We start from the raw sequence: 27,133 nt of genomic DNA on the forward strand, positions 1-27,133 counted from the left end.
ATCCTGGGAATAAGATGTTGGAATAAAACCAACAAAGTCTGGATTCTCTTATGATAACCCCTGCAGCGTTGACAATATTTTCACTTCATAGAAGTGAAGACAGTGAAACTCATTTTAATCTCCAGGCCGGAATGAATAATTAAATCAGCATTAAAGCCTGAGACCATGAACTTTTCATGGAAGGCATTTTTTCTTTATGCCCAGGATACAGCAAGTGGAGCCTGGATTCTTAACAAAATAACTTTAATTCTATTTATATTCAAAATAGGAAACGCTGCATGTGCTATTTCTATTTTGGCACTGAATATATAGTATAATTATGCTTTTATTAATCAGTGCTAGAAATACTCTCTTCCACATCTATTTGAAGTCTAGGGTTTAGTTTTTTTTTTTTCAACAGAAATACTTGCCAGGGTTTTATACTTCAAAATGAGTGTATTGTGTAGATTAGTGTACTAAATTTCTGACCTATGAACAATGTCTCATTTTCTTTAAGGATATATTTTTCTGTCTCTGCATAGCTTAGATTGATCAGAATACCGCTTTATTAGTGAGGAAGCTGTCAGAAAAATAATTTGCTTACATTCTACATGTTTACTTTTCTATAAGCTAAATTAGTCTGGAATAGAGAAAGGTATTCTGTTTATCTGTAAGGCATACTGGTTTGATATCCATTTGGCTTTTGTTTCTTTTGTTGTTTGTTTTTTAACCTGTGATGCATTCACTACAGAACCTATGAAAATGAAATAACAACCCCCTAGTACTTTATGGCAGGTGGTATAAAATGCAGCAACAGAAGAGCTGAAGAGCCTAAAAAATCCTAGGAAAGAAGAGAAACCGATAAGCTGGTTTCATTTCCTACTCAGTTATTGTGAATCTTATTATTCACAGCACAGTGTATACAAATAAATTGTTTTTAAGAGCCTTAAAAAGGCTACATACTCAAAGAATGCAGACTATTCCACAGTGACTGTGTTGTTTCCTTGGTGAGGGACTGGTTTGAGCAGGATGCACTGCTGTTGCTTTTTATTTTCCATTAAACTGGTCTGGAGAAAGCTTTCCCTTCAGAGACAGCTTACTGGAGCAGCCAACAGCAGTGAGGATTCCCTTTGCTTAAGGAAATGGCCAGACAGGTTAAAGCAAATGCATCCAGCTAGTGCCTTTTCCAGAAGTCATCCTGGAAGCTGCTGGCTTAAGGAGCAGATGTTGTCTAAAAAAGTAGCTCCATTCTCATGGTCACAAGTTGTAGTGGCCTATAAATGCACAACTATGTCCATTTAAACTAAACAGACAAGCCTAAGTTAAGTTACTGAGATATTCAGTATCAAGAAAAAAATCCTGCTTTTTTGTTGTTGTTGGAAAGGGAAGACAGTCTCAAAAGAAAACAAGGCAAAGGTGAGGCAAAAAGAGGGTAGAAATGAATTCTAAACCCAGGTTCTGTTGTTTGCATGATTTAGTATACCCGGTAGTAAATAGAAATTGGGGAAGCTTTTCAGCTTGTATACATCAGCAAAGGAAGCAAACAGAGACTTAACAGGATGAGCCAAGAAAACCGTACATTATCTGCAAACTTGGAAAGAGTAGAGCTCCAAACTCATTTTGGTAGTCATGACTGAGGGCGTTGACTTAACCTGCTCAATACCTAGACAAAACAGTGCTGAATGTTTGTCTTTATGCAACTGCCACAGTGTCTTCCATTAACGGAGGTTACACATTAGAAGTCTTACCAGGCACAGGTGGGATTCCTACAAGTACTGTTTCAAAGGGCCTGAAAAGTGTTGCTGAAGGCAGCATTAACACTATAAAGCTTCCAGGTGGCTGGCTGGGAGGCAGCCCTCAGAGAGCAGTGGGGTATCTCCTCCATTGCCTCCCTTGCCTTCCACCCTCATTTCATCATTCAGAGCAAGGACAGCCAGGCATGTTGGCAAAGCAAAGTTTGCAAACTGGTGGAGGATGGCCACTCATGTGTTACACCTGTTTTTCGTGTGCAGGTCTGTTCTGGCTTCTTAGGTGAATCTGCTTTTCCCCTGTCTCTACAGCAATGGAAGGAGTGATTTCAGCTTAAAAAAATGTCTGTAAAATTGCATTACATTTCACACCTAAGAAAAAGTTCTACTCAGATATTCTCAATCTTCTCCTGTAATTAATTACAAGGAAGGAAAAAAAATACAAGCTCTGTCAGCAGGAAGACAGGTGTATAAATGTAATCAGATGTTATGCAAACCATTTGATACATTTCTAAGTGCTAGTGGTTTGAATTCGTTTGACAAGCATGTAAAATGCAAATGATCCCGCCCACACATTTTTAGAATAAATTAAAATACACTTAACATCATATTTGTTAGTCTTGTCCCTAATGGGAAGGCTATGTACTCTGAAGTATGTATGTGTGTATTTAAATAGTATTGTTATTCCACCTGCTCTGAAACTGAATTCCAGCAGCTTTCTACCCCCATTCCTAATTTGCCCCCCTTATTCTGTTAAGACTTAATTAGATCTGTTTTACTTCAGAAATGAGCTTTCATTTTTAAAAATTTTGATATAGCATTTTCCTTGTGTTCTAGATAGAGGTTTTCATGTGGAGGAGTAGTTTCTTCAGACTTGACATATTGTTCTCCCAGAGCTCTTTGAACTATAAGAGCTGAAAAAAATAGGTAGATACATTTGAGAATATGAGCATCCTGTGTACATTAATGTGTGTATATATGAAATCACACAAATATTTATTTGCAATGTTTCTTTCCTAATTTAATGAAAGATTTGGAGGGCTATGAAGCATTTTTCCTTGATTTAATCATTCAGACGGTATTTGAAGCCTGGTAATTGTTTTGCATGCCTTGAGAAAGCCATGTTAGTATAGCTGATAGCACCACCCATAAACAGCTATATGGTCTAGAGGAATTAGCATAGGACATATACTTAGTGTTTAATTTCCATCATTACTCCTTCTTGTGATAGTCCTGTACACATAAAATATATAAAATTTTAATTAGCTGTCTCAAAAACAACATCTTTCATGTTGATAAATGTATTTTTGATGGACTGAAGTGTTTAAATTTTAAATAACGTAAGTACTTAAGGCAGAATCCCAGAGACTGTCACTGTCAGATTCAGGATTCAAATATTAGTTTCTAACTTTGTTACCACCTACCAAATCCAGTAAGCCTCATTGTGATCAGTTAATCTCTCCATCTTTTACCATAACATTCTGTAATAAAAAAAAGACTAATAACACTTTAGCTCAAAGAAGGTTTGAGCTGTACTTTGTTAATGTTTGCACAGCAGTTGTAAATTATTGTTTGTATATAGATACCACCTAATGTTATTTCAGTGTCTCCTTTATGCCCTGAAGCATGTTAAGGGTCAGAGAGAAAGACTACTGAGAGAAGGAAAAACATCTTTTCCATACTGGGTTTCGTGGCTGCTGGGAAATGAGGGAGAGAATATCTCAGAGTATACAGAGAGGTAAATGAAGAAAGCAAGTGGGAAAGAAGTGTGTCTAGCCAGGATGGTTTTTGTTAATGAGAGAAGAAAGAGAGTAAGTTTTGAAGATATAAATCTATACAGAATTGTCTTCCTTTTTTCAAGGTGAATATCATGCATTTCACTGCGTAACTATTTCAGGAAAGGCCTCTATAAGAACCCCATGGGTTATACAGTTTTTTTCCTCTGTAACTTCTCTCCTTATTCCCTCTGCTCAACTTCTTTAACACCATCTCTTTTTAAAATTGTGAAAATTTGCCAATTCTGGATTGAGCTTGAATCTCCTCTTCTTTGTTTTTGTTTTAATGATTAAGTCCCATCACCCCTTTTTTTAACCTGTTTCAGTTGTTTTATTACTATGGAAGTTTTTGGAAAATTGAAGTAGCAATTTTGATCTTACCAATGTATATAAATATCTTAAGAGACGTTGTCAACATGATGGGGCCAGACTCTTTTCAGTGGTGCCCAGTCATAGGACAAGAAGCAAGGGGCACAAACAGAAACCCAGGAAGTTCCATCTGAATATGAGGAAGAACCTTCTGTGCTCTGAGGGTGACAGAGCACTGGAGCAGGTTGCCCAGAGAGGCTGTGGAGTCTCATTCTCTGGAGATACTCAAAACCCACCTGGATGTGATCCTCTAGGTGACCCTGCTTGAGCAAGGGGGTTGGACTACATGATCTCCAGAGGTCCCTTCCAACCTCAGCCATTCTAGGATTCTGTAGTTTTCAAACAAGGCACCTTTTAACTTTGGTTTCTTTCTTAGATCTCTTAAAATTTTTCAGACAGCTTATATGTGTTGCTTCACATTTGGAAAAAAGTCTCTTCAGGTTTTCCTTCTTATACATGTACACAAAGTGAAAAGTTAATTGGATCTATTATTTCATGCCCTCCAGATTGTGACATCTACATGTCTGGGTGTTAGGACTTCAGAAATGTTCACAAAGTGTACATTTTAAGGAATGATATGAGCAAAAAAATAAAAAAAAATTTAAAAAAAGACAACAATTTATAAAAGAAGTCTGATCTGAATTTAACATTAGGGTATTAATCAACAAATTTACAAATTGAACATACAACTCTTGAAAACTTAGGTGTCAGATTGTACAACTGTTTGTATGAATAAGTCAAGTTTTCAACTATTTGTAAGGGAAGCTGAATAAAGAATTTGACTAGTTTTTTGGTGCAGCAGATGTAATTACTTAAAGGAATAGTAGATAAATGATTTGTCACAGTTGATTTTCATTATATTATCTTTTTTTTAAAATAAATAATTTTAATAGTTATTTATAAATACGTGTATTAACAGAAAGCTTTCAAAATATAACAATTTCTGTAAATTGTTCTGAAAATGTAATAATTCATTTCAGTTCTATATTATTCATAGTTGACCAATGAACAAATAAGTGCCATGCAATCACAGAATTTTTTTAAAAATCTATTATTCATTGTTTATTACGTTTAGAGAATGATTGTTTTTCCTAATACAATGAAGATCTTTATTTTTACCAAACAAAACCTTTATAGGTGTTATGACATAGAAAGTTTTAATTGAACTCAGTGTTTTGAACACTTCTCTCTATTTTTATATATTCGTCTAGGTTGCTTTTACGGTTCTGTTTGATTTAGAAGCTCTCCTGAAGATCTGGTGTTTGGGTTTCACAGGATACATCAGCTCATCTCTTCACAAATTTGAGTTACTACTTGTAATTGGAACCACTCTTCACATTTATCCAGACCTCTATCACTCTCAGTTTACATATTTCCAGGTACGATCAGCTACGTTCACATTTTACCCTAAATACCAATTAAAAACATTACGCATCAAAAGGAGTATATATTTCACTCTCATTTACTTCTATTCTCAGATTACTGATGTTCTCACACTATTGACTCCTGTTGAAAATGTCTTTAAAATACCAACTAAGTCTGTTCTTAACTATGTTTCTTGGGTGGATTTACAGAAATAGGATTATTTCTACTTTTGTCTAGCAGTCCTGCAACTTTCTGTTTTCAGTAACTCCCATTTTATTTTTTTTCAGTAACTCCCATCTTACCTAGGCTGCACTGTTCAGTAGGTTCTGGATTAGTTTATTCTTCGTTCTTCACTCAGCTTTGACCTTGCATACAGCTGTTTACTTTGTCACCTTCCTGTAGAGTCCACCACTGCTTTCCTGTCTTCCGTCCCTGACACCTCAACAAACTTGCTGTTGCTCCTTCAAATCTTAATGTCTGCAGCAGCCACATCTCTAACCGAGACAAGTCTCCACTCCAGTCATTGTGGGTTTTCTCCAGAACCATCTTAGGGTTTGATTTATAGCTCTCTAACCATTCCTAATTGAGAGGGAAAGTGTGTCGAGGCTCTTCCTACATTTTCACTTTGGAAGAGTAGGGAATAGAGACGAGGAAAGATTGATTAATTAGACTTCTGAATTCTTCTTCTGCAAACCAATCCAACCAATTCCCTGTTCAGCCTCATCAGAGTGCTTAGGGTTGTGCCAGTTGTGGGATAAGGTGTTAAGATTTATTATAATGTGCTATATTCTACACTGCAGAAGAAAGTGATTTTCTTTAAAAAAAATACTAAAGGATGCATATCATGTTTGTCCATTATTCAGCAGTGGATTGTCATGATGCAAGGTTAATAATAAGTAAAGGCAAATAATAAATGGCCTGACAGAATCCTGTTGATATATGTGATTAGCTCCAGTAACACCCAGTAATCAAGTGAGTACACTATGAGGGTGGCACTCTCTCCAGGTGCGGGTTGAAACATAATGGCCTTTTCAGACTTCTCCAAATCCCATCTTGTATTTTTTCTACAAACCTGCTCAAGAAGGATTTCAAAATTTCAAATTCTGTTTTGCTTTCACCTGGTACCATTTGAAAGCTTTTACATGGTTATACCTTTGATTTTTCTGTCCAAATGTGTAAAATTTTGTAATTCAAACGTGGCATGATATTCCTAACGTGCAAGAAAGGATACATGTGTAGGAGAATGCCTTTGTACTCCTGTGCAAAAGCACCCAGGAAACCTAACTGGGAGCTCTCAGTTAAATTAGTTAGCCACTTAGTTAACACATTAATACGCAGTTACTAGGGCAGAGCCCGCTCACATTTGTTGATTTCTTTCTAGAATTTTAAAGTATAAATTATGGGCACTTTGGACTAAATACATAATATTATCACTAAATCATAGGACTGAAAGAATAATTAAAATATAGCCAGATGTTGGTAATAAAATAATACAAGAAGTTATATATTTTTAATGATTTTAAGTAGTTTCCACTTTTTTGTTGTTTTGTGTTTTTTTTCTAAGTGCTTGCTTTTCTGACAGAAAATTTCAGGATATGATTTTTATCAAAATATATGTGTATAAGAGACATACATTTTACAAGCAGAAACAGTTGCTATGCTGAACGATTTGGGTTGTCTTTTGCAATCCAAATCCCCAAAGAGGCAGATGACAGTAAGGTTGGAAAATACTTTACCTTTGATGTCAGCGTGTAAAGGAAGTACACACCATATTCTCCAGCAACTAAGCTTCTTGGCAAGCTAGATAACACATTTTCAAATCAACCAAGGTCAAAAAGTCTTTTTCACTTGGATAAATCTTGATGGTAGGCAGAGTTCCAGGCCTTTAGATATTAATAATGACAGGTTAAATGTGTTCCTTGTCAGCCAACAAAACAGGTTACTGCAAACACAAGTCTTATTTGACACATTCCAGGATAGTAAGCAGACATATTATTTTCCTTGTCTAGTCTTCCTTAGCATATATTTCAGTCTGCATTATTCATCGGCCTTCATCATTCATTACCTTTTGCCAGCACATCATTTGCTCTTCACCACATTGGCTACTGTCCAGCTTCCCACCTGTCTTTCTTACAACATACAACATACTGACAACATACTCGCTGTATGTTCATTCAAAGCACTTTGCAAAGCTGTCTGTGAAAGAAAATGTCTATGAACAAGCAAGTCACCATTCCGTGGCTATTACCTGTAGAACATCTCATCAGTGGAGAAATGGCAGAATTTGCATATTATTGCAGATATCTGGCATAAAAATGCCAGTTTATTAGAGATTTAAACAGAATTTGAACTACACTGGATTGAAGAGAGTATTTGTCTGGGAAAATATTGCTGAGTCATTTTCTGAATAAGTATCACTTTTAGGAAATGCAGCTATTATTTGGGACAGAGCGGTGGTTTCTCTTGTAGTTTTATTTTTGATTCATTTTTCAACATATTTTTACATTTAATCCAGATAGGGTACCTTCTACATCTTTCAAATTTAATACAGTTTGCCATCCAACTACATGGAATGAATAAATGTTCATTACAGTGTACTTTTGCTAGATTTAATTTGTTGCCTAATGAAAATAAATGAAAAATACAGTATCAATAAGATTAGTGTGTTGCTTAAAGGTCAATTAAAGCTCCCCAAAGGAAGGGAAAAAATTAAGGCATTTAGTAAAGTTTATCTAAAGTAAGTTTATCTAAAACACAACTCAGAATACAGACTAGCATGAAATCTTCACTCCACTGGGGTCATTGTTGACACTAGTACTGAAGAACATTTACACACAAAGTAGATGTGCTAACATTTACACTGCAGGTAGATCTTGTAAGTAAAGACACCACATTTAAATGTTCGTAGTACTTAGAATTCTCACTAATGTCTTTGGCTGTCACTGTCTTAGTAACCAGTTTTATGTACTTAGATTATTTGTAATGTGAATACATTACCAACGTTTTTAAGTATCTCACCTTATTCTAACGATGTGAAAGTTAAGCTGTCTAGTGTAAGCTCTCTGTCCAGGGCCCTTTTTAAATATTGAAGACAGCGAAGGCTCCCCCATCTCACACTAGGGGTTTGGCATGTTTGAAATAAGTTGCTCTCTGGTGTTAACTTTCCATCTCCACTTTGACAGTAAAGCCTGTTCTGAGCCCTGCCAGACATTACAGCATATTCTGGGTACTCAACAGATAGGTAGGGAGATGATTTGCATGCAAAATACAAAGGTGTACATTATTAGCAAGCTACAAGGTACATTGAAGTCTTTCTGTGAACAACTGCCATATCCTTCTGTCAATCTTATTTTCTATCCAAAAGCAGCACGGCAATTGTATTTGACTTGCACATAGGGTCAGTCTATAATTGCACTGTAATTCCTACCTTTCAGTTTCAGTGTGATTCATGTGGAAATATGGGCTCTAACTTGGGCTAGAGAATCTTTTTTTTAAGAACTGCCAAATGTCATTTGCCCCACAGAGAATCACAGAGTCATAGAATCCTGTCAGTTGTCTCCAGCGACTGCTGTGGTTTGCCACTGCCTCCTGTTGATATTAACGTTCATGTCACTGTTTCTGCCACAGTTTTTTGATCTACATGGGAGGATCAGAGCTTTCACCAGCTTTTCCAAGGTAGATTCAGTAGCGAATGGGTCAGGAATTCCATACATGATCACAGTTCTGCTGCCACTACTGACACTGAGAGGCGTAAAATATGTCAAATACATCAGTGGCCCCCAGTGCTGTTTCCTCTGATATTGAGAAATACCACCCAAAATTCCCTTGTTGTTCAGAGTATGAAATAGCAGCATGTGCTTATTACCAAACTTGCTAGGTTATACTGTACGCAATGTCAAGCAATTTCGCCTTGGGTCACTGAAATGGAAGGATGACCTGTGGAAGAAGATTTGGCAGTTTTCATGCAGATATGTAACCTGGAGTAACAAATAACAGAATCACAGAAAAGTTTAGGCTAGAAGTGGCCTTTTAGTATCATCTTGTTCAGCCTGCTGCCCTAAGCAGAGCTTTCTTCAAAGACTATTCAGGACCTTGTCCATTTAAAATAAGTCTGATTTTTTAACAGTGATGATAAGCAAGCTTTGGAGCAATTTACCTAGCATTGCAATCAATTCTCAGTTGCTATATCAAGACAGATTATTTTGTCCTCTGCTGGAGACCGTTCTTATTATTCTGGAATCCCTCATTACATCCAGATTTACTATCTATCATATGTTTTGCGTATGTTTTTGTTCCCTTTGTAGCCCCTAAAAAAGCCCCAGCTGCATTTCTGTGATGACAATTGGTCATTGGTGAGTTGATTTTAGCACTGGGGCCTTCACTATACTCCTGTGCCTATACTTTCAAGACCTCTGCTGTCATACCATGCCTGTATACCTTGATGCTGCATTTTACGAAAGGACCATACATAACTTATTCTATGCAAAATTTCAGCTTTTTATTACAATATGTTAGATGCAAAGATATATGGAACAATAAGCATTACAGCACACAATTTTAAAAGGCTATGCAAAAGACAAAATAGACAAAATAATGACCAGTCACCTGATCATTAGGTAACCGCTGTTACTAGCTAAAACAAAGCCGAAGGCACGTCTAGATAAGTACAAAGCTTGACAGGTTCCTTTTGCCTTGAAGTCTCCTGAAAAGTTGTTGGTTAACATAGTAATCAAATAATTAATGCACTTGTATTTTCTCTTTCTTTACAGGTTCTTAGAGTAGTTCGGCTTATAAAGATTTCTCCTGCTTTGGAGGATTTTGTGTATAAGATATTTGGACCAGGAAAAAAACTTGGGAGTTTGGTAGTATTCACTGCCAGCCTTTTGATTGTAATGTCAGCGATCAGTTTACAGATGTTTTGCTTTGTGGAAGAACTGGATAGATTTACAACCTTTCCACGGGCAAGTATAAGACGCATTGATACTTTGTATTATTATTTTGTTATATATATTATATTAATTATTACATGACCAGTTTTCCTTTTCTTCTAAGAACCATGGAGCAGGATCAAGTTAGGCAGAGAGAAAATAATTTTATTTTCTGTGTGCAATAGTCTTCCACTACTCCTTCAGTAGCGAAGTTTGTATTTTGGTTGAGTTTTGTGTTCTATTTCTGTTGTTCAGGGAATATGGAGAATTTTTATGTGTGGACATGGATGATGATAAAACAAAGCATATGGCTTAACAGTAGTCTAGCATGCTACAAAAAAAAAATCCATCTGCATAATCATAGATATTATCCACAAAATTTATATAAAATGTCTTCATGTGATTTATATCTACATATTGTGAAGTGGTTGATCTTGATTTGTATAGGAATGCTTGTTTTACATAGGGTTATAAAACCTGTCTGCATTGACAAAATAAGTGTTTGCCTTTTGGGTATAAATAGTGGATATTTATGGGCATTACGTTAATTCAGAACAGAACACTGAAAATCAGTGGAAATTGGAGCTAATGTATTTATTGAAGCACACTGTTCTGAATGAAAATACTGCCATTTCTTTAATAATGTATTAGACTGAGTGTACATGGATTGGTTCTAGTCACAATTTATTTGTTTCTATCATTACAGCTTGGTTATTCAATGTATCTATTTTGGTGAAAGTGTATTGGTGGGAACAATTAAACAACAATGAACAAGACAGCCTCAAGGATCATGCATTTAGCAAACAAAATGGCTAGGCAACAATTTGTAATTATCAACCTGGATTTGATTTATGGGATGCTAGCCATCGAATGTAAGACAAAAAATACCTACCCATGTGGAATAAAAAAGTAGTGCCATGCTTTCTAGTTTAGAAAATGTGCTTAGAAAAACACCCAGTAGGATCATAACGAACTCAGTATAATTCATTTTTGAAATGCTGAAGAAAGCAAAAAGAAGATAATATAACCTATGCTTTACTTATGAAATCAGGCCACTGTCTCTAAAGTGAGTGATATTACCATCGTATTCTATGTCCAAGTCCAATGCGTAACTTCTGATTAAAAAAATCTAGCTGCAGAAGTTTGAAAGTGCCATAGAATTTAGTTTTATTATTAATTTGTTATTTATGCAAAATGGTGATGACGGTCCTGAAGGAATTATTGTTGTATAATTAAAATAAGAGACATTCACAACAACATGTGTATTTTAACTAGATTAATTGGTATAAATATCTGAGAAAGATTGATTTGCAGTAAAATGTTGCCAAGATATATCAGGATGTTAGGAAAGTTTTAAATGATTTTGGGTGTTCAATCTGAGGCCAGTTAGGACTTAATAAGAACTTTTAGTGTATTGAATTTTAACAGATACATGTATATACTAAAATACATTTGAAGAGTGAGAAAATATTTTCTCCAGTCAATTATACATCTAAAAACAAAAACAAACAAACAAACAAAAAGAAAAACAGAAAATATCCAAGGTTGTTTTCTATTTTCTGATAGAATTTTCTGAAAAAAAAAATGTTGCCAGTTACCAATAATAAAGGAGTGTTCCAGTAGTAATGAATTGAAATATTTTCAATAGTTTTTTTATGATAGCCTATAGTAAGAGTGCCTGCTTGTTTTTTAGATATTGTTTATTTGTATACATATTCAGCTAGTCATAAATGATTCAGAAGTCTAATTTACAGTGTGTTTTCTTTCTGTAATTTTCTAGTGAAGCAGTTTTTAATAGTTCAATAGAGTCAGCGAAAATTTTGTACTAAAGAAATTTTGACTGACAATGCCCCTCTAAAGTGTGTCTTCCTACTAAAGGCTGGGGGATCACCTCTAATGTTGTCTGCTCGGAATAAAGAGCACAGAATAAGACAAATAATGCACGACAAGTAAGTAAGACGAGTTTGCAATAAGGCAGTAATAAAATATGCAGCTCTGGGTTTGCCTGGAACATATTCTTTTCATAGTGTACGGAAGAAATGCTTGCATTACTATATAATGTAGGAGACAATGCGAGGTCTGCATCAGCAGGATTTGTGACAATGAATTTTTAGGGGCTTACCCCCAAATAAGAGTGAACCCCAAATGGCCAGCACTGTTGCTGTGGGCTTCTTTCACTTCTGAATATGCAGAGGACAGGTACGCTAACAAAGTGGTGGCACCAGAGGTTAAATTTGGAGTTTTTACATTGAAGTGCCTTCCACAGTGAGACAGACAAAACGTAAAATCATTTTTGAAGCCGTAAGTGCTTTATAAGAAGGCACAGTATGGGTTTTGGAACAAGGAGACCTCCTCCTTTCACTAATGCCCATAAATTGCATGTTTTCACATGGTTTCCTGACAACAGTCAATAGGCACAAGCTCGGTGTTGCCATGGTTACAAATTTCACTCTTCTTTTGCCCATTGCAACTTTCCAAATGGACTGGCTTTCTCTCTAATACTAAAGTATAAAAATATAGATGTTTGCTCTCCTGTTTCTAACAGATCTGCCATCTCTATTTTTGCATGTCTTCTTTGGCTGCACGTACTGAGCCAGGAGGGGAAATAAAAAAGAGGGTGGCTGAGTGTTGGGCCCCTAAATGAAGAAGAAATGAGAGGGGGAGTTCTGTTCAAAGGCAGCAGCGTAAGATGGCTGCTAAGAAATTTAAGCATTCACTATATAGACAACAAAATATGTTGTTAGTGTTTCTGACTTCCATGCCCCAGTTTCTCTTGAAGTTTGGGGCCATGTATTTGACTACCCCGTGGCTCAGATAAACGATAAGCCAGGAACGCTGCTCTTCTGTTAAATGAGTCAATACAAAATGAAATCCAGGCCCAGCATATCCCAACAGCAACAATCCCACCATCTTCAGTAAAACCAGGACGTAGCCTTGAGCTTGGAGGAAGCTCCATTTGTGGCTTGTTAGTTCAATATAATTTTAAATTCCCTTAAGAAAACTAAACCACATAGTCTTAATTCTCTGATGCAGTTACAATCTCGGTGCTGTGGACGTGTTTTTGGAGGGCAGCTGCTCTTCTCACAGAGTGTCATGGAGCACTCGTTACTGAGTCAAGAGAAAAAGTTCAACGTGGGTAGATGCAGTGCAAGCATTGCACAGCATTGGCGTACATCCTGTTATTTTCATTTGCAGAAATAATCCCACTGATTGTAGGACAGCTTCCATGAATTAGGGAATTTGGGAACTGATTACCAAATTCCTTAGGGATTTGGCCCATAACCTTTTTTGGGCAAAGCAGCAGTTACAAGTCAAGTACATTATAGCTGAAAGTAGTTCTTTGCGTGGCACCACCCCAAAGTAGATGGACAGGCTATCAGACCTGGCACTTTTGCTTATATGTACCACCAAACATTTGCCAGTCTTCCACTAAAAATAAAAAGGTAGTTTGACTTCCATCATCAAAACAGCTAATTAAGTAATAGGGCATAAATACTCAAAGAAATTGACAGCCTTTTCTATAACATAAATTAATTCAGAAAGTCACCATTTGCATAAATCTCTAAGTCTCATCTTCACAGATGTTGATTCTGTCAGCTAGATAGTTGCATTTCAAATTCATTTTAAAATAAACAGTGGGAAGAGCACCTTTCAGCTAAAAATAGCTTGCTCTGAAGGAGATTGCCGGGTGCAAAACAAACTCATTGTGCACTGCCGTGTTTTCTTAAAACTAACATTTTGTGTTATACCGGACTTTAATGTGATAACTAAATATTTAAATGATATTGAAAGACCACTTTAAATAGCTACATGCTTTATGGACAGCTGATTTAGATGGAAGATTAATCTTTATAGTGTTAAAAGTGGGCTTTTTCCAAATTAATATAGTGCCTGTGCTAATACAGGGTCCACAACAGAGAACTGGAGGTATCTTTATACCTGAAGAATTAATTAAAATACATGTTTTTAAAGAGCAAGAAACTGTAATATTTTAATGTGATTCAGAATGAAGGATACTGCACTGGTTCAATTACCCAGTAACCCAGGTGTTTTTAAAGCCAGCAGTGGGATGTATTACTTAATGTAGTATCCCCCTATCTCATATTTCGCTAAAGAGCATCACACCCATCAGGTATGGCCAATACTGTCTCCAGAGATGCTATGAGCACAGTGAAACAGCAATTGCCTCTTTTAGCTTTATCTGCACTTCATAACAGGAGGCTGAGAACCGGTGCTGTGCACTGATGGGGTCATTGTCTTCTTGTCCTTAAGGACCACTGGCCGATATAAAGGAGGCTGAATGTCCCGTTTGTTTCAAACATGCTCCCCTGTCTACAGCCTCTCAGATCCCAGATGTCTCCTTCTCCATACGTTTTGCATGGGAGGGACTTGAGGTATTTCACAGAGCTAGATAACACAGGTTGGTATTTTGACAGGGTCAGGGGTTAGTTTTGTGTCTGTTTTTTTGCAGGATTCTCAGCATGATTTTTTGTGAGGAAAAGAATCACTAATAGGATTCTGTCTTGGCACCGTGCAAGGAGTCTGCAGTTGTGGCTGGGAGGGGACACGAGTCCAAAGGCGTCGTGCCTGTGGCAGGACCTGGGCACAGGCCTGCAGCACACTGGTTAACACCAAGCCTACGGGCAGGAACATGCAAGTAGAGGGCACTGTGCAAATTCCAGTCTGTATTCGGGCTCTCCTAACAATAACATAGAAAAGATTTTAGCTGACATAAAGGATGTATAGAAAGAAAATAGTAAACAGTTTTCTCTTCTAGTTTATACTAGCCTTTGTTCTGTGTGTGATCTATGTGTTGAAAGGAAAATCTGGGACATGACATTTGGTCAAGATGTTGCTGACACAGAAATTGCGGTCATAAGCCAAACTTCATCCCCCAGTGTGTGCAATTGCTCACGTGGATGCTTTGATCTATTCCATGTACACCTTAGCTTCCCTTCTTATGAGTGATTTGGACGTGTAGGCCTAATCATCTCTGAAAATTTGGTTAGTGTGATTTAATTCCAAAAAACAACTGTAAAAATAGGTGCCTCACTCAAACTCCATGGTCTTAGCCTGACTGCTTATGCTTCTGTTTGCTTCAGAGAATCCATTTCATTGTTTTTCAAGTGAAAAAGTTTGCATCTACGTATTTTCAGCTTATTCCACATGCATTTGGGCTTAGGATAAGTTGATATGAAAGGCTCTCCAGATAAAGTTTTTTCATGGGTGTAACGTCTTCAATTTCTAGCACTTTTTTGGTATGTATTATACTTTAGTAAGATCTCAGCTTTGATCTTTGCTGTCTGGAATGATAGTATCTCTGATGCCAGGCAAAAGCAAAGGAAGCTTGTGTGATAGTTTGGCATCATTGAAAGATTTAGTACCATCAGGATCCACACATTATTCCTACTCTGTATTCAAACTTCTGTGACTAAGGCGGAGCAGTCATCAGTGCCTGTGTATGACGTACATTTCATGCTCACAGGTTTGTCATATTGAGTTAGATTCTGGTCTGTGCCATGGTCTATGGATGCCATTAGCTAACCTACCTTGAGCCAGTGACTATGTAAACCTTTGGATCTATGCATTCCACCTTGTCTCCACAGTCAATGAAGAGATGGAGACAGAGGGTGATGCATCTGCTGAAGCAGATGAGCAATGTTGAGCAAGCTTTTAATGAATACCCAGATGTAAACGTCTGTAATGATTATGGCTGAATCTGATCAAATAAATCCTGTCCCTGACTCAGGTTGTGTTTTTTTCCTGGTGATTCCCAGTTCCATGAGCAATCAATCCTTTGGTAAAATGGAGCTGTCTCAGCTTGGCCCAGAGGGCTCATTTTGAGAGTGTGTGTGTCAGGTACCACCTTTGGCCTCATTCTCTCTGAGCCTCTTTCCAAATTCTGACCTGAAAAGATTTTAACACACCTCCGGCAGCTAGGCTGCACAAATGGATAGTGACCATTTGTCTGCACTGTAAAAGGATAACACTTTTGGCATATTACTGGCATCTCACTATCCACCATGGGTTGGGATGTAGCTTGTCTTGTGCTTTACACTGTGTAGTGCTTGCTTTTTGACCTGTGCCTCAAGTGTCCATATGGGGTTTCAAAGGTATGAGGCATCTGGGTTCTAGGGCTCATCTGGATTCATATCCTGTCACCAAAGACAGGAAAACATTTCATTTATTCTTCTGTTTTTGACATGCACCCCTGGTCTGAAGGAATTTGAAAATGTTATGGAAACAATTGCACAAAGAATGCTACCATCAAAACTTGGTTATGCATTGGGACGGGTTGCCCACGGAGGTGGTGGAGTCACTGTCCCTGGGGGTGTTTAAGAAAAGGTTGGACGTGATGCTTAGGGACACGGTTTAGTGGGTGATATTGGTAGTAGGGGGATGGTTGGACCAGATGATCTTGGAGGTCTTTTCCAACCTTAATGATTCTGTGATTCTCTAAAAAATGTAGGGGAAGGGTATGACTGACTGAAACAGATGGAAGAACTGGGACCTTGTTTTGTATTGCTTAGTCTCATCAGTAGGAAGCCTAAAGTGCTTCTGCTGTTAAGATAACATCAGTGTATGATCTCGTTTAACTTTTACATTTTATCATAGGCATATTTATAGAGAGACAACCCTGAAGAATGTGTATAAACAATACGTTGTTGTATTGTAAACAATGAGCTGTGATGCTCAGGTTATCATTCCTATTTTGTTAGCCCACAAGGAAACCAAAAAGGTATTTATATGGGCTAATGGAGGCAAGACTATACTTACAAGTTGCAGATTACAGTGCAGTCAGAGGTTAAGCTATTTATTTCTGCTTGTGTTCTGAAATAACATTTCACCTGACTTTACACATTGAAATACACTAATTTATTAAGATTTAAAAAAAAAAAAAAGGAAATGTTTTGCTCTGTTAAATCAACTTGAGGAATGTGTCTATAAAAACATATTAATAGAGTTAATGAATTTTTAATATTTATGTGATTTTTTTTCTTGCAGGCATTCATGTCAATGTTTCAGATTCTCACACAGGAAGGATGGGTAGATGTCATGGATCAGACACTGAATGCTGTAGGACATATGTGGGCACCAGTAGTTGCCATTTATTTTATACTATATCATCTTTTTGCTACACTGGTAAGTTTTGACTTGCAAATGCACTGTGCTTTTCTTTGTTTTGAATTACTCTCATAACTCTTCAATGCTTTTCTCATCTAGTTAAAACTAATTGTGATGCTTATTTTCAGCATAGGGGGCTTTTGTTTTAGTTCTTTGATGTAGTAGAATTCACCCTTCAGCCATGTGGCATAAGTGGGGAGCCTTTGTTCTGGTGTGAGTTGTTCTTCCTAAGATCCAAGTCACACTGGTAGACTAATAATATAATTGTTAACTGTCTTGTGCCTGCACAGCTCTGATGATTGCAGAGTGAAGCAAGCACTTTTATTTATCATGTTGAAATGGTCTTCTCAATTTCCATTGCGGTTTCTTTGCAGCTATAATTAAAGTCAGAATTGTTAAGCCTTAGGATGCAAACTCCTAACTATAAAGCAGTGCTTTCCTGTTGTCTGATGCAAAATCAATGCATGGAAAATATGTGATATAGTATATCAGGCAATAAAAGGATGAGAATTAATGAAGCAGTTCCTGCATGTATATGAAAATGGGGATTATATATAAAAAGATGGTTTTTTTGTATGCATTTCAAATGAGATGATTACATTTTTCAGTTGAGAAAATGGTATGGAAAACATGGTTTTGGAAATCCTATATCAATACGGGCTTGGCACCATATTTTGAATACCAACACAGAGAAAATACCACAATCAGGGGAATAACCATTTTATCCACTTTTATTTCACTCCTACTTTTGTTCATTTTGTATTTTGCATTCACTGCAGTTTTTGATGCACTTATTCATATTTTCATTTTCTTCTTTTTTTTTTTTTTGCTCAGTTGCCTACTTAGGTGAGGTGCTAACTGTATTTATACAATCTCCATCAGTTTCCTGTTACATTTTTACTTTATTATGTGTTCCACTTCACTCATAATGACTGACTGATCAGACTGTAATTGTGGGTGCAGGAGATTTCTTCACATGGGTTTAAATCCTCAATAAGTGGCAGTAAAGGGCATTCAATTCTCTTAGAGCTGCTTAACCAAATTAAAATATAATCTGAGCAAAGGTACATTGTCAGCAGTTACATGGAACTTATACTTTTAGGAGTATTGGGTCTGGAAAAGCAACTTCTTATGCCAAAGAAATCCTTAAAACTCCATGGGAAGTGGGGAAAAAAAGCAAAAAGGAAGAGGATTTTGGTCATGAATTTTAAAAAAGTTGCTGGTTAGAGAATCTTACTGCTTTTTTTTCCAGTGTGAACTGGAATCTGTTTTTTTGTTTCGTTTTTTTTTTCCTCTTAGATAAGCATTAAACAAGTAATAAAGTAGTGCCAGGTGGCCTCTGTGCTAAAAATTCACATCTTAATTTAAAAGTAACTTAGCTGTAAGAAATTTTTAGTATTCTGCTTTATGTGTTATGTTTTGAAAGAATTTTCTGGGATTCCTACATTTGTTTACTCAAACTACTTATTTTACTAGGAGCTAAATCACCTGTCTGTACACCGTCCTTCACTCCTTTTCCAGGGCATTCACAGTTTAAGTAAGCAGTCCTTGCTTTGCTCTATAAGTGTATACTTCTCATTCACCTGTGCAAATTTTATATGGATGAAGAAACTATTTTTTAAGAGAACTTTGTAAAACTACCTGGCCTTATGAAGTTGTTAGCTTCAGTTCTAAGATTTTCCTGAGACCTTGGAAGAGAAAAGCTATGTAGGACAAAGTTGTCTAGAGGCAAAAGAAGCTTAAAGAAAGAAAATATCGTGGAATTGGTAAAGTAGCATGAAAACAGTTGGACTGCTCCTGAAACCAAAAAGAAGAGATCTAAGAATAAACAGCCCTAAGTGAAAAACAAAAATGAAGTCAAATGGAGAAATAACTTTCACCAGCCAGAAGAAGGGGGAGGATTAGAATTGAGAAGTGATAATTGCAGGCATTTGGCAAAACAGACTGTAGAGCTTTGGAAAGAAATGAATAGGTTTCACATGAGAAAGCAAAGAAAAGTTGAAAAGCTCAAAAAAAAAACCTCTCTTGGAAGTCAAGACTGTTATTAGTTGAGATGGCGGTGGAGGAAGTTAAACAAATAATAAGTTTGCTTTTAACTTTTCTTTTGTGGTATGTGGTCTTAGGTTCTTGTTGAAGAAAGTGAAAACGGAGTTAATGAAAGTCTTCATGCCTTGATACAAATCTGTGCATGAAGCAGCAATGCTGTAAGCGGTGATATATTTACTGAGTACTGTATTTCTTTTTCGTGTGGAACAATATTTCCTTAACTACTATTCTCTGAGCTGCAGGTACTAGAGTATCATAGGCTGTGTAAAGTATCTGAAGAAGAAAAACACCATACTGTAAAATCCTGACAGAATGATAGCAAAACCGTTCATTAGTAATTGGGAATCAAAGTGCTTTGTGCCACAGATTAAGTATTTTTTCAGAACTCTGTCCCGTTTTGCATTCTGAAGGCCATCTTAACTTTCACAGTTCACAGTAATCAGATCATCGAAAACAGTTTGAAGTCCTGGTTAAGTAAGTGGCATATTTAATGTGTCTTTTCTAAAAGATGCAGGAAATTCTAAATATTGCTAAAGACAGTTCACTATTAAAAAAAAAAAAATCCCTTTTCTGAAGACTGGCATTTTATAAGTTTATGAGTGAGAGTCCTTTCTTTGTCTTCTTTCCAGTGTGCTTGAATGACAGCAAACTTCAACAGTTGTGAACAGATACGATTGTCTGCTCTGGTTGTCAGTCAGTGGTTCAAAACCAAAGAAATATTTTAGGCCTGTAACTCCTGTAAAAGAGATGAAATTCTTACTGATATCTCTAGGAAATTGGTGTTTGCCTGTAGAAGCTCAATATGTTTGTAAATAGTTGCCTTGATCCTCAGAGATTAAAACCTTTGCAGTAGCTGTAAAGCTACATCTATATGCATTTTCTGCTTTAAGACATGTCATCTGAAGAGAGATGCTGAATGGAGGTATCCTCCCTCACCTATATCCATTCTCCGCCTGTTCGGTCTCCTTCACAGCTATATCAGTGAAATTTTCCCCTTCTTTGGCCTCTAGTCACTACCTCTACGCAAGGAAAATATCATCTGATATACACATACTTTCTTTTTCTGTGATTCTTCTTCCTAAAGGCATATCTACACAATATTTAATGGACACTAATTGAAAATGCATGTGTTTCCAACACTGTGGCTCCTGATGCACTCAAATAATTTTACTTTTCTTTCCAAGTGCAGTTAGCTACTTTGCACAGAGACATTGTGAGCATTAAGCAAGTCAAACATGCCAGAAACAATTTACTACTTACAAAATGACTAGCAGGATTATATAGGCAAGCGATATTAGTTCAACAAATGTCAAAGGCAGTACCCCCTTCTACATCAATAGCACCCTCACTTTTCCATTGTATTTAATAGTATTTCTTGAGAAATATAAGGCAAGCTTTAAAAAATAATTTGTAATTGTTTTGTAGATTCTACTCAGTTTGTTTGTTGCTGTTATTCTGGACAACTTGGAACTTGATGAAGATCTGAAGAAACTTAAACAAGTAAGAACATGTTTTTTCTGTGCTTGAAAGTATTTTCAATAAAACATTTCTCTACTGTTGTTCTTACGGCAAAAGATGTGAGACATTTCATGAGTATGAAGAAAACAGTAGATGTTGAAAAGAATAGCCGTACTTTGATGGATAGTTGACCATCACACAATATAAGGTAGAAATTAAGAGATTATTAAAAAAAAAAAAAAAGATTTAGAAAATAGCTTAGAAAATTTCTTCTAAATTAGAAGATTTAGAAAATAGCCATCGTTGAATGGCTCTGGTTGAAAGGGAACATAAAGATCATCTAGCTCCAACCCCACAGATTGTCATATATTTGAAATAATGTAAAAATCATAGCTAGGTAATCTTTTTGCTTATAATCTACTTGCTGATAAACAAAATGTTGTTTAGCTTATTTTTGTGTTCACAAAGGCTCTACCACGTGACTACTGTATTACAGCCTAAGTAGTTATAGGTCTGTATTTGCACTGCACTATGAAAAAAAAAGGCAAAAATACAGTGTTTCCCCTTTACCACATCTGTCATCAGTAGGATATGAAGCACCATGGACCCACTTCTGCAGAGGGTAAACTTTTGTAAGATGTAGTTCCCATAGCCATTTGTAAGTAAAATTAAGTAAAAATACTTGATTTACAGCAAGGCAGACAATCTCCCTGACTTTAGGCCTCAAATGTTAAAATGCTATGAGCCATATGACAATATATGAGCACACTGTGGAACTGCTGCAGGTGAGAGTACTGGCAAGAGTCAACAGACAGGAAGTGATAGAGGGGCCTACGTTGAATGTGTTGGGTGAGTCCTAAAGACACTTGTCAAAGTTGCCTTGCTTCTTGATTCTCCAGATTTGAGGATCAAGATTACCTAGAAGCCACTGTTACAGGTTTGAACCAGAATGAAATTTGAGGATCAAGATTACCTAGAAGCCACTGTTACGGGTTTGAACCCCAGAATGAAAATCAGATAAAACAAATATAACTAGAGGGTTCATGCTGGCCATTCTGACCTTGTGGGAAAATCACCAGAGAGGAAGGTGTCTCTATGTTTTACATAAATACAAGCGTGTGTTTTTATTTGTGCAGAGATGCAAAATCATAAGCATTTGCCTATTTCATGTGTGAGATAGCATACTGAGAGCTTAATATGTCAAAAGTGCTTTTGAAATATTTGGGTTATAGCCTTCTTTTACCCATCATTTGTTGGTTTTGTTTTTCTTTAATGTGCATCAGCAATTTGTGTATAATTTTATTCCTTTAATCCTTGAAAAATAATCTCCCAGACAATTTACTTATTTTGCACTGAAGCTAATGCGACAGATTAACTTTCCCTTATTTTTCCATCCATATTATTTCTCTTTTAGTTTTAAAACTGAAGTTATGCATTTCTTCATTTATTATGTTTGTATGGGTTGTGCTTATTTTCTATAAATTTCCCATTTGTGTAAGAATGTTAAATGTGGATTTAAGGATTGTATGTTTCATGTATGCTCACTGAATGATAGTAATGTGTCAAACTACTATTCCTTCCCAAAATTTTAATATTCAGGGCACTACAAAATAAAAATATAGGCTCTTTAAGATCTTCTTTATAGAACTCAATCTAAAAACCATTACAGCATTTGCTGCTGCAGTATTAAATATCAGTGTATACTGCAAATGCAGTGAGTTAAAAGAGCAGGCATTTTCGGGCACAAAGAAATATAAATACTGGATATCAGTTAATCAGCTCACATATGTGAAATGAGAGATCTTATAGTTGATTCTGGGATGGCCAGACAATCTTGAGTATGCAAATTGAATAGACCAAATCAAGTTTACTCATTTTGCTCCTTACCAGTCTCAAGAGGTAAAATGATCTGAAATGAAAATGACTCAGATATATGATAAGCAATGTGATATCATACTGATAATCTTACAGGAAAATTTTCATAATGTCTACATGAATTAGGAGCACAAATCAACTTTCTGAAGTGAACAGCTTGAGACGTAAAATCCTGTAGCTTTCCTGTGAAACTTAGCTTCTTTGATTCATAAACCACTTTTAAAATCTACACGTTTGCTTATGAGATGACAGCAACATGACTTTGTGTTTTAGGTGCACCCCTCTGGAACTGGTGAACAAAAAGCAATGATGAGAGGCTGTGGTGGTTTTACCCAGCTGGGCAGCTAAACTCGACAACTGCTCTCTCACTTCCCCTCCTCAAAAGATGAGGGGGAGAAGAAAGTATGATGGAAATTAAATAATAATAATAATAATGGGTTGAGATAAGGATAATTTAATCAAATGGAAAAAGGAGGAAAAAACAAGCAAAGGACACATAGAAGCAAAGAGGGGAAAAATTATTCTTTACTTCCCATCAATGAGCAATGTTTGGCCATGTCTGTGGAAGCAGCACCACTTGCAGTGCTTGCCACTGTGTTAACCTGAAATCTGAGCCAGGTAGGAACCCTGTCTCCATAATAACCGTAGAGTATAAGTAGACCATACTCAATTAAAAGACGTAAATATAATTATTGAAAAAAGTCCCCAAATTTCATAACTTTGAGAGTGGCAGCAGCAAAACTACACAAGTTGGATGCTGGGCCATAGCAAAACAGATGCCCAAGTGAGCAGACCTTCTAGCTGCCAAACTTTCTAGCTGTCATGCAGTGTGACACCATCACTTCACTGACAGTACATTTTATTCCCATGACCAAGCCAGTATTTAAGGAAAAGGATTGCACTTTGCCATTGAACATGCCAGTTTGTTTGACTTGGCATAATGATGCATTTGTTATACACCATTTTGATGTATAAATGTATCCAGGTTGGCTGACAGTGATTCCCTTGTACTTATGCTTTAAAATATTGCTTTAAACAGTAGCCTCTCTTCAAAGACTATTGCTCAATACTACTGAATATATTCTCTTCTGGTGTTTTATCCAAACAAATTCATATGAAAAGTGTTGTACGGTTTAAAAATGCTTAAGGTGAAAGAAAGTAAGAGATTGGTTCTTGGAGCTGAATCATGGGGAATTATTGGAATGATTGCACACCTGACTAAGTGACTAGAAGAGAAAAGGTTTCCTGTGGGGTAAATGCGATGGTATCACAGGCTCAGTGCTGATAGTGACTGTGCACTATTATACTGAAATATTGGTTGTCTTATCTCAGAAGATAAAGCAGGAAGAGTTTTTAATTCAATGATATTTTGAATTCTCCACTAAAAATGAACTATAAGAAGAAGGAAGATTGTGAGGTAATTGTTATGTTTTAACCAAGACCATTTCTATAAGGAAACAGATCTGTATCACTGCAAAGGAAGTTTTTTGACATCTATAATTCAAAGCTGAATGGTGCCAAGGGATAAATCAATCATTCAATCTGTTAATGTAAAAGACATTGATTTGTTAAAAATGGTGAAACTATAATGCTCTCAAAAGTATTTCTGTCCTCATGTTTGCATTTTTTTCTCTACATTTAATGGCTGTTAAACTTGGGGGCATTTTCAAATGATGAAGTATTTGGATTTTCAAGGAAGAAGGGAGAATATGACACCTAGCTAATAATCCCTTTGGGATGTGTACTTCTTAATTATAACTTAATTCGTTTTCTTGATCTTGATAACAGAAATATTATTACTTATCTTTCAGATTATTGAGAAGGGACTAATTAGCTAATATTTGCAATGTACTCTAAAATGTAAAGTGATATATAAACACTTGGTATTCGTGTTGGTTCAGTAAATGTGTTTACATAAGAATAAATCCAAGCAAAGAATACATTACACAAGTAGGAGATTATAAGTAGGAATGTAAAATAATGTAATTAAAAGCTAGTAAACTTTTAGAATTAAATGTACCTGTGTGAATTTATATCCTCAATTTATTTAAGGATATACATCATGATTCAGTTTTCAATTAGATCATTATATAATATTCTTTCCAAAAGTCTAACCTCATATAGGACAAAGAACACATACAACTCACTTTAACAAACAACTAGCTGATATTTTTTCTCTTTATTGTACAATGTGTGATGTGTGTATTATTTATTGCACAGTATTCAAGCTTTGCTGTGAAGACAAAACTATTAATTGCCTTCCTGACTTGCTATGATGCCCTTCATAAGTATCTAGACCAAAAATAACACTTGTAAAAGATTGATTTAAGTGATTTACTTAGCTTCACAGGTGTACATAGGAATAGAATCTATTTTTCCAATATGCCATTCAGTTGGTTTAGGAACAGAATCATTCTTTGTATTCTTACAGCTCTGTGTTTCATTCACAATGTCTCCCATCCCCTGCCACATGTCTCATCTTGGCTTTGTCTGCCTTGATAGCTCATGTCAAGTGAAAAGGGCTTGTACAATAGCTCATGTTCACTAGCTGTCTGTACAATAAACTTGATCCTTTGCTGCAATACAGACTGACCCTAACACGTTTGCTCATCTTCAGATATGAGGTTGATCCTGCTCATTCTCCAGTAATGCCCTCTTCTGTGGTGTTCAGTGTTATCATGAGTTATGCGGATGACAAGGATCTAAGGAACAAGAAATCTATCAGCTACAATCTTGCTTTCCTCCCCTTTTATTCTTTTCTTCTGCCCCCTGTCCATAAACTGTTGCTTAAAATTTAAGAAGCTGAAAGGATTTCTTTGAAAGCCAATTTTTGGACTTTTCTTTCTGGATATTCAGCTGCATAGTGTGAGTTATAATCCAGGTGTTGTTAGACTACTTCAAAGAACTCTTAACAGATTGTGAAGCATGACTTTCCTTCACAACAGCTCTGTTAACTTTTCCCATCATATTTTCCACACATTTACTGATTTCAGGGTTGAGCCCCAGAGGTTGTCAAAGCTGAGAGAATATGCAGGAAGCATAACTGATCTGTATTTGATCTGTTCTTATACTCATTTCCTAGACATCTTCTGCTGGTCGTGTCAGAGACTGGACACTGGTGAGGTGGACCTTTGATCCGACCCAGTGCAGTCATTTTTAAGCCTCTAATTTTCCACAATCTGAACGATTTCAGATTTCAGAATTTCAGGGATTTCAGAAGCAATTTGCAGGTAGCACAATGAAGAACTAAAGCCATAGAGCTCAGTGATGGTTAAAACAATGCACCATTTAAGTGTGTTGTATTTCCACAAGGGAAAGAGCAAGCCTCTCAAGCATCTCTGAATGTAAGCAGTTCTTCCTTGGCCATGTTATCCTACTTCTGTAATCCTATTTTCTGGAGCTCCACAGTTAAAATATATGTAATTTCAACAGTATTAGAAGATAAAATTTTCTTGATATGCTTTATGCTTCTGATAACAACCCCTGCCTACCTTACTAACTTTGAAGGGTTCACCTTAAGGCTTATATCAGACGAGACTGTTGTGTCCCTATTTTAGAACTAGAGAATCAAAGCTGAAGTGTCATCTTTAGGTTCATATATAATTTGACAACATCTGGGTTTTCATACATGGAGAGGAGGAGAACAAAGTCCCTCTGGTGCCTAGGCCCCTCAAGTCAGACAGGAATATCCATCCACTTTCAATTACCGAAGTCATACATAAGTGTAGTCCTGCTGCTTCAAAGGAATATTCCCTTAGGGAAGGTCAGATTTCTGTCATACCATCACACATGTGCTGTCTTTGCTCTCTTGTGCGCATTTAAAACATGAGTACAGATTGCATTCATTACTAAAAATATTTTCTCAATACATGCGTTACTACCTAGCAACAGAAATTCTTGGAGGAGTTAATAGGAATATGCAGTAAGGACATTTTTCTTCCAATTTAATGAAATTCTTATTCTTACCAGTGAAGGTACTTGCCAAATATACATACTCCTTTCCCTCCCATTCTGCTCCACACCATAAAATTCATACAAGTTTTTTTTTTTTCCCCTGAATCCATATCTAAGCAGTATATGCAGGAGGATGCAGAGATGTGTATAAGTATATACATATAGTATATATTCTTAAGAAATCCTGCCTTTAGAAATACATTATTTGGCCTCTGTGCTTTTAAAAACAGCAGATGTTTACTATGTTTAGTTTCTCTTTTTTAAAATCCCAGTGTTAACTCTTTGATGTTGAAAACAGAAACTTTCATAAACAGAGAAGCCTGGAGATAAAGATAGCTTCTTTGCTTGTTTTGTCTTTTGCGATAGATTCTTGTTTTTGGCAACAGTTAATGTCTGAACAACTCAATTTGACATCAGTGACTTAGGGTCAGGTTTTAAAATGCTTAGAAGGTTTCCAAAATGAAACAGTTCAAGAAGCATCAGTATTCTTGACAGCACTTTCATAGTGAAA

The 27,133-nt window shown here is 36.4% G+C and overlaps 1 protein-coding gene across 5 annotated transcripts in view; it reads left to right on the forward strand.

Moving 5' to 3' along the window:
- The window catches only part of NALCN (sodium leak channel, non-selective), a 237,572-nt gene that overhangs the window by 128,796 nt on the left and 81,643 nt on the right, over positions 1–27,133 (forward strand). For all 5 annotated transcript variants that reach the window (XM_083831676.1, XM_083831675.1, XM_083831678.1 and 2 more), the window contains 4 exons: positions 5,083–5,250; positions 10,006–10,197; positions 17,170–17,307; positions 20,761–20,835. In XM_083831676.1, coding sequence (XP_083687802.1) covers positions 5,083–5,250; positions 10,006–10,197; positions 17,170–17,307; positions 20,761–20,835 — 573 coding nt within the window. The remainder of the gene's footprint in view (positions 1–5,082; positions 5,251–10,005; positions 10,198–17,169; positions 17,308–20,760; positions 20,836–27,133) is intronic.

This window comes from Anser anser (genome assembly GCF_964211835.1).
Source record: "Anser anser genome assembly, chromosome: 1".
Taxonomy (NCBI): domain Eukaryota; kingdom Metazoa; phylum Chordata; class Aves; order Anseriformes; family Anatidae; genus Anser; species Anser anser.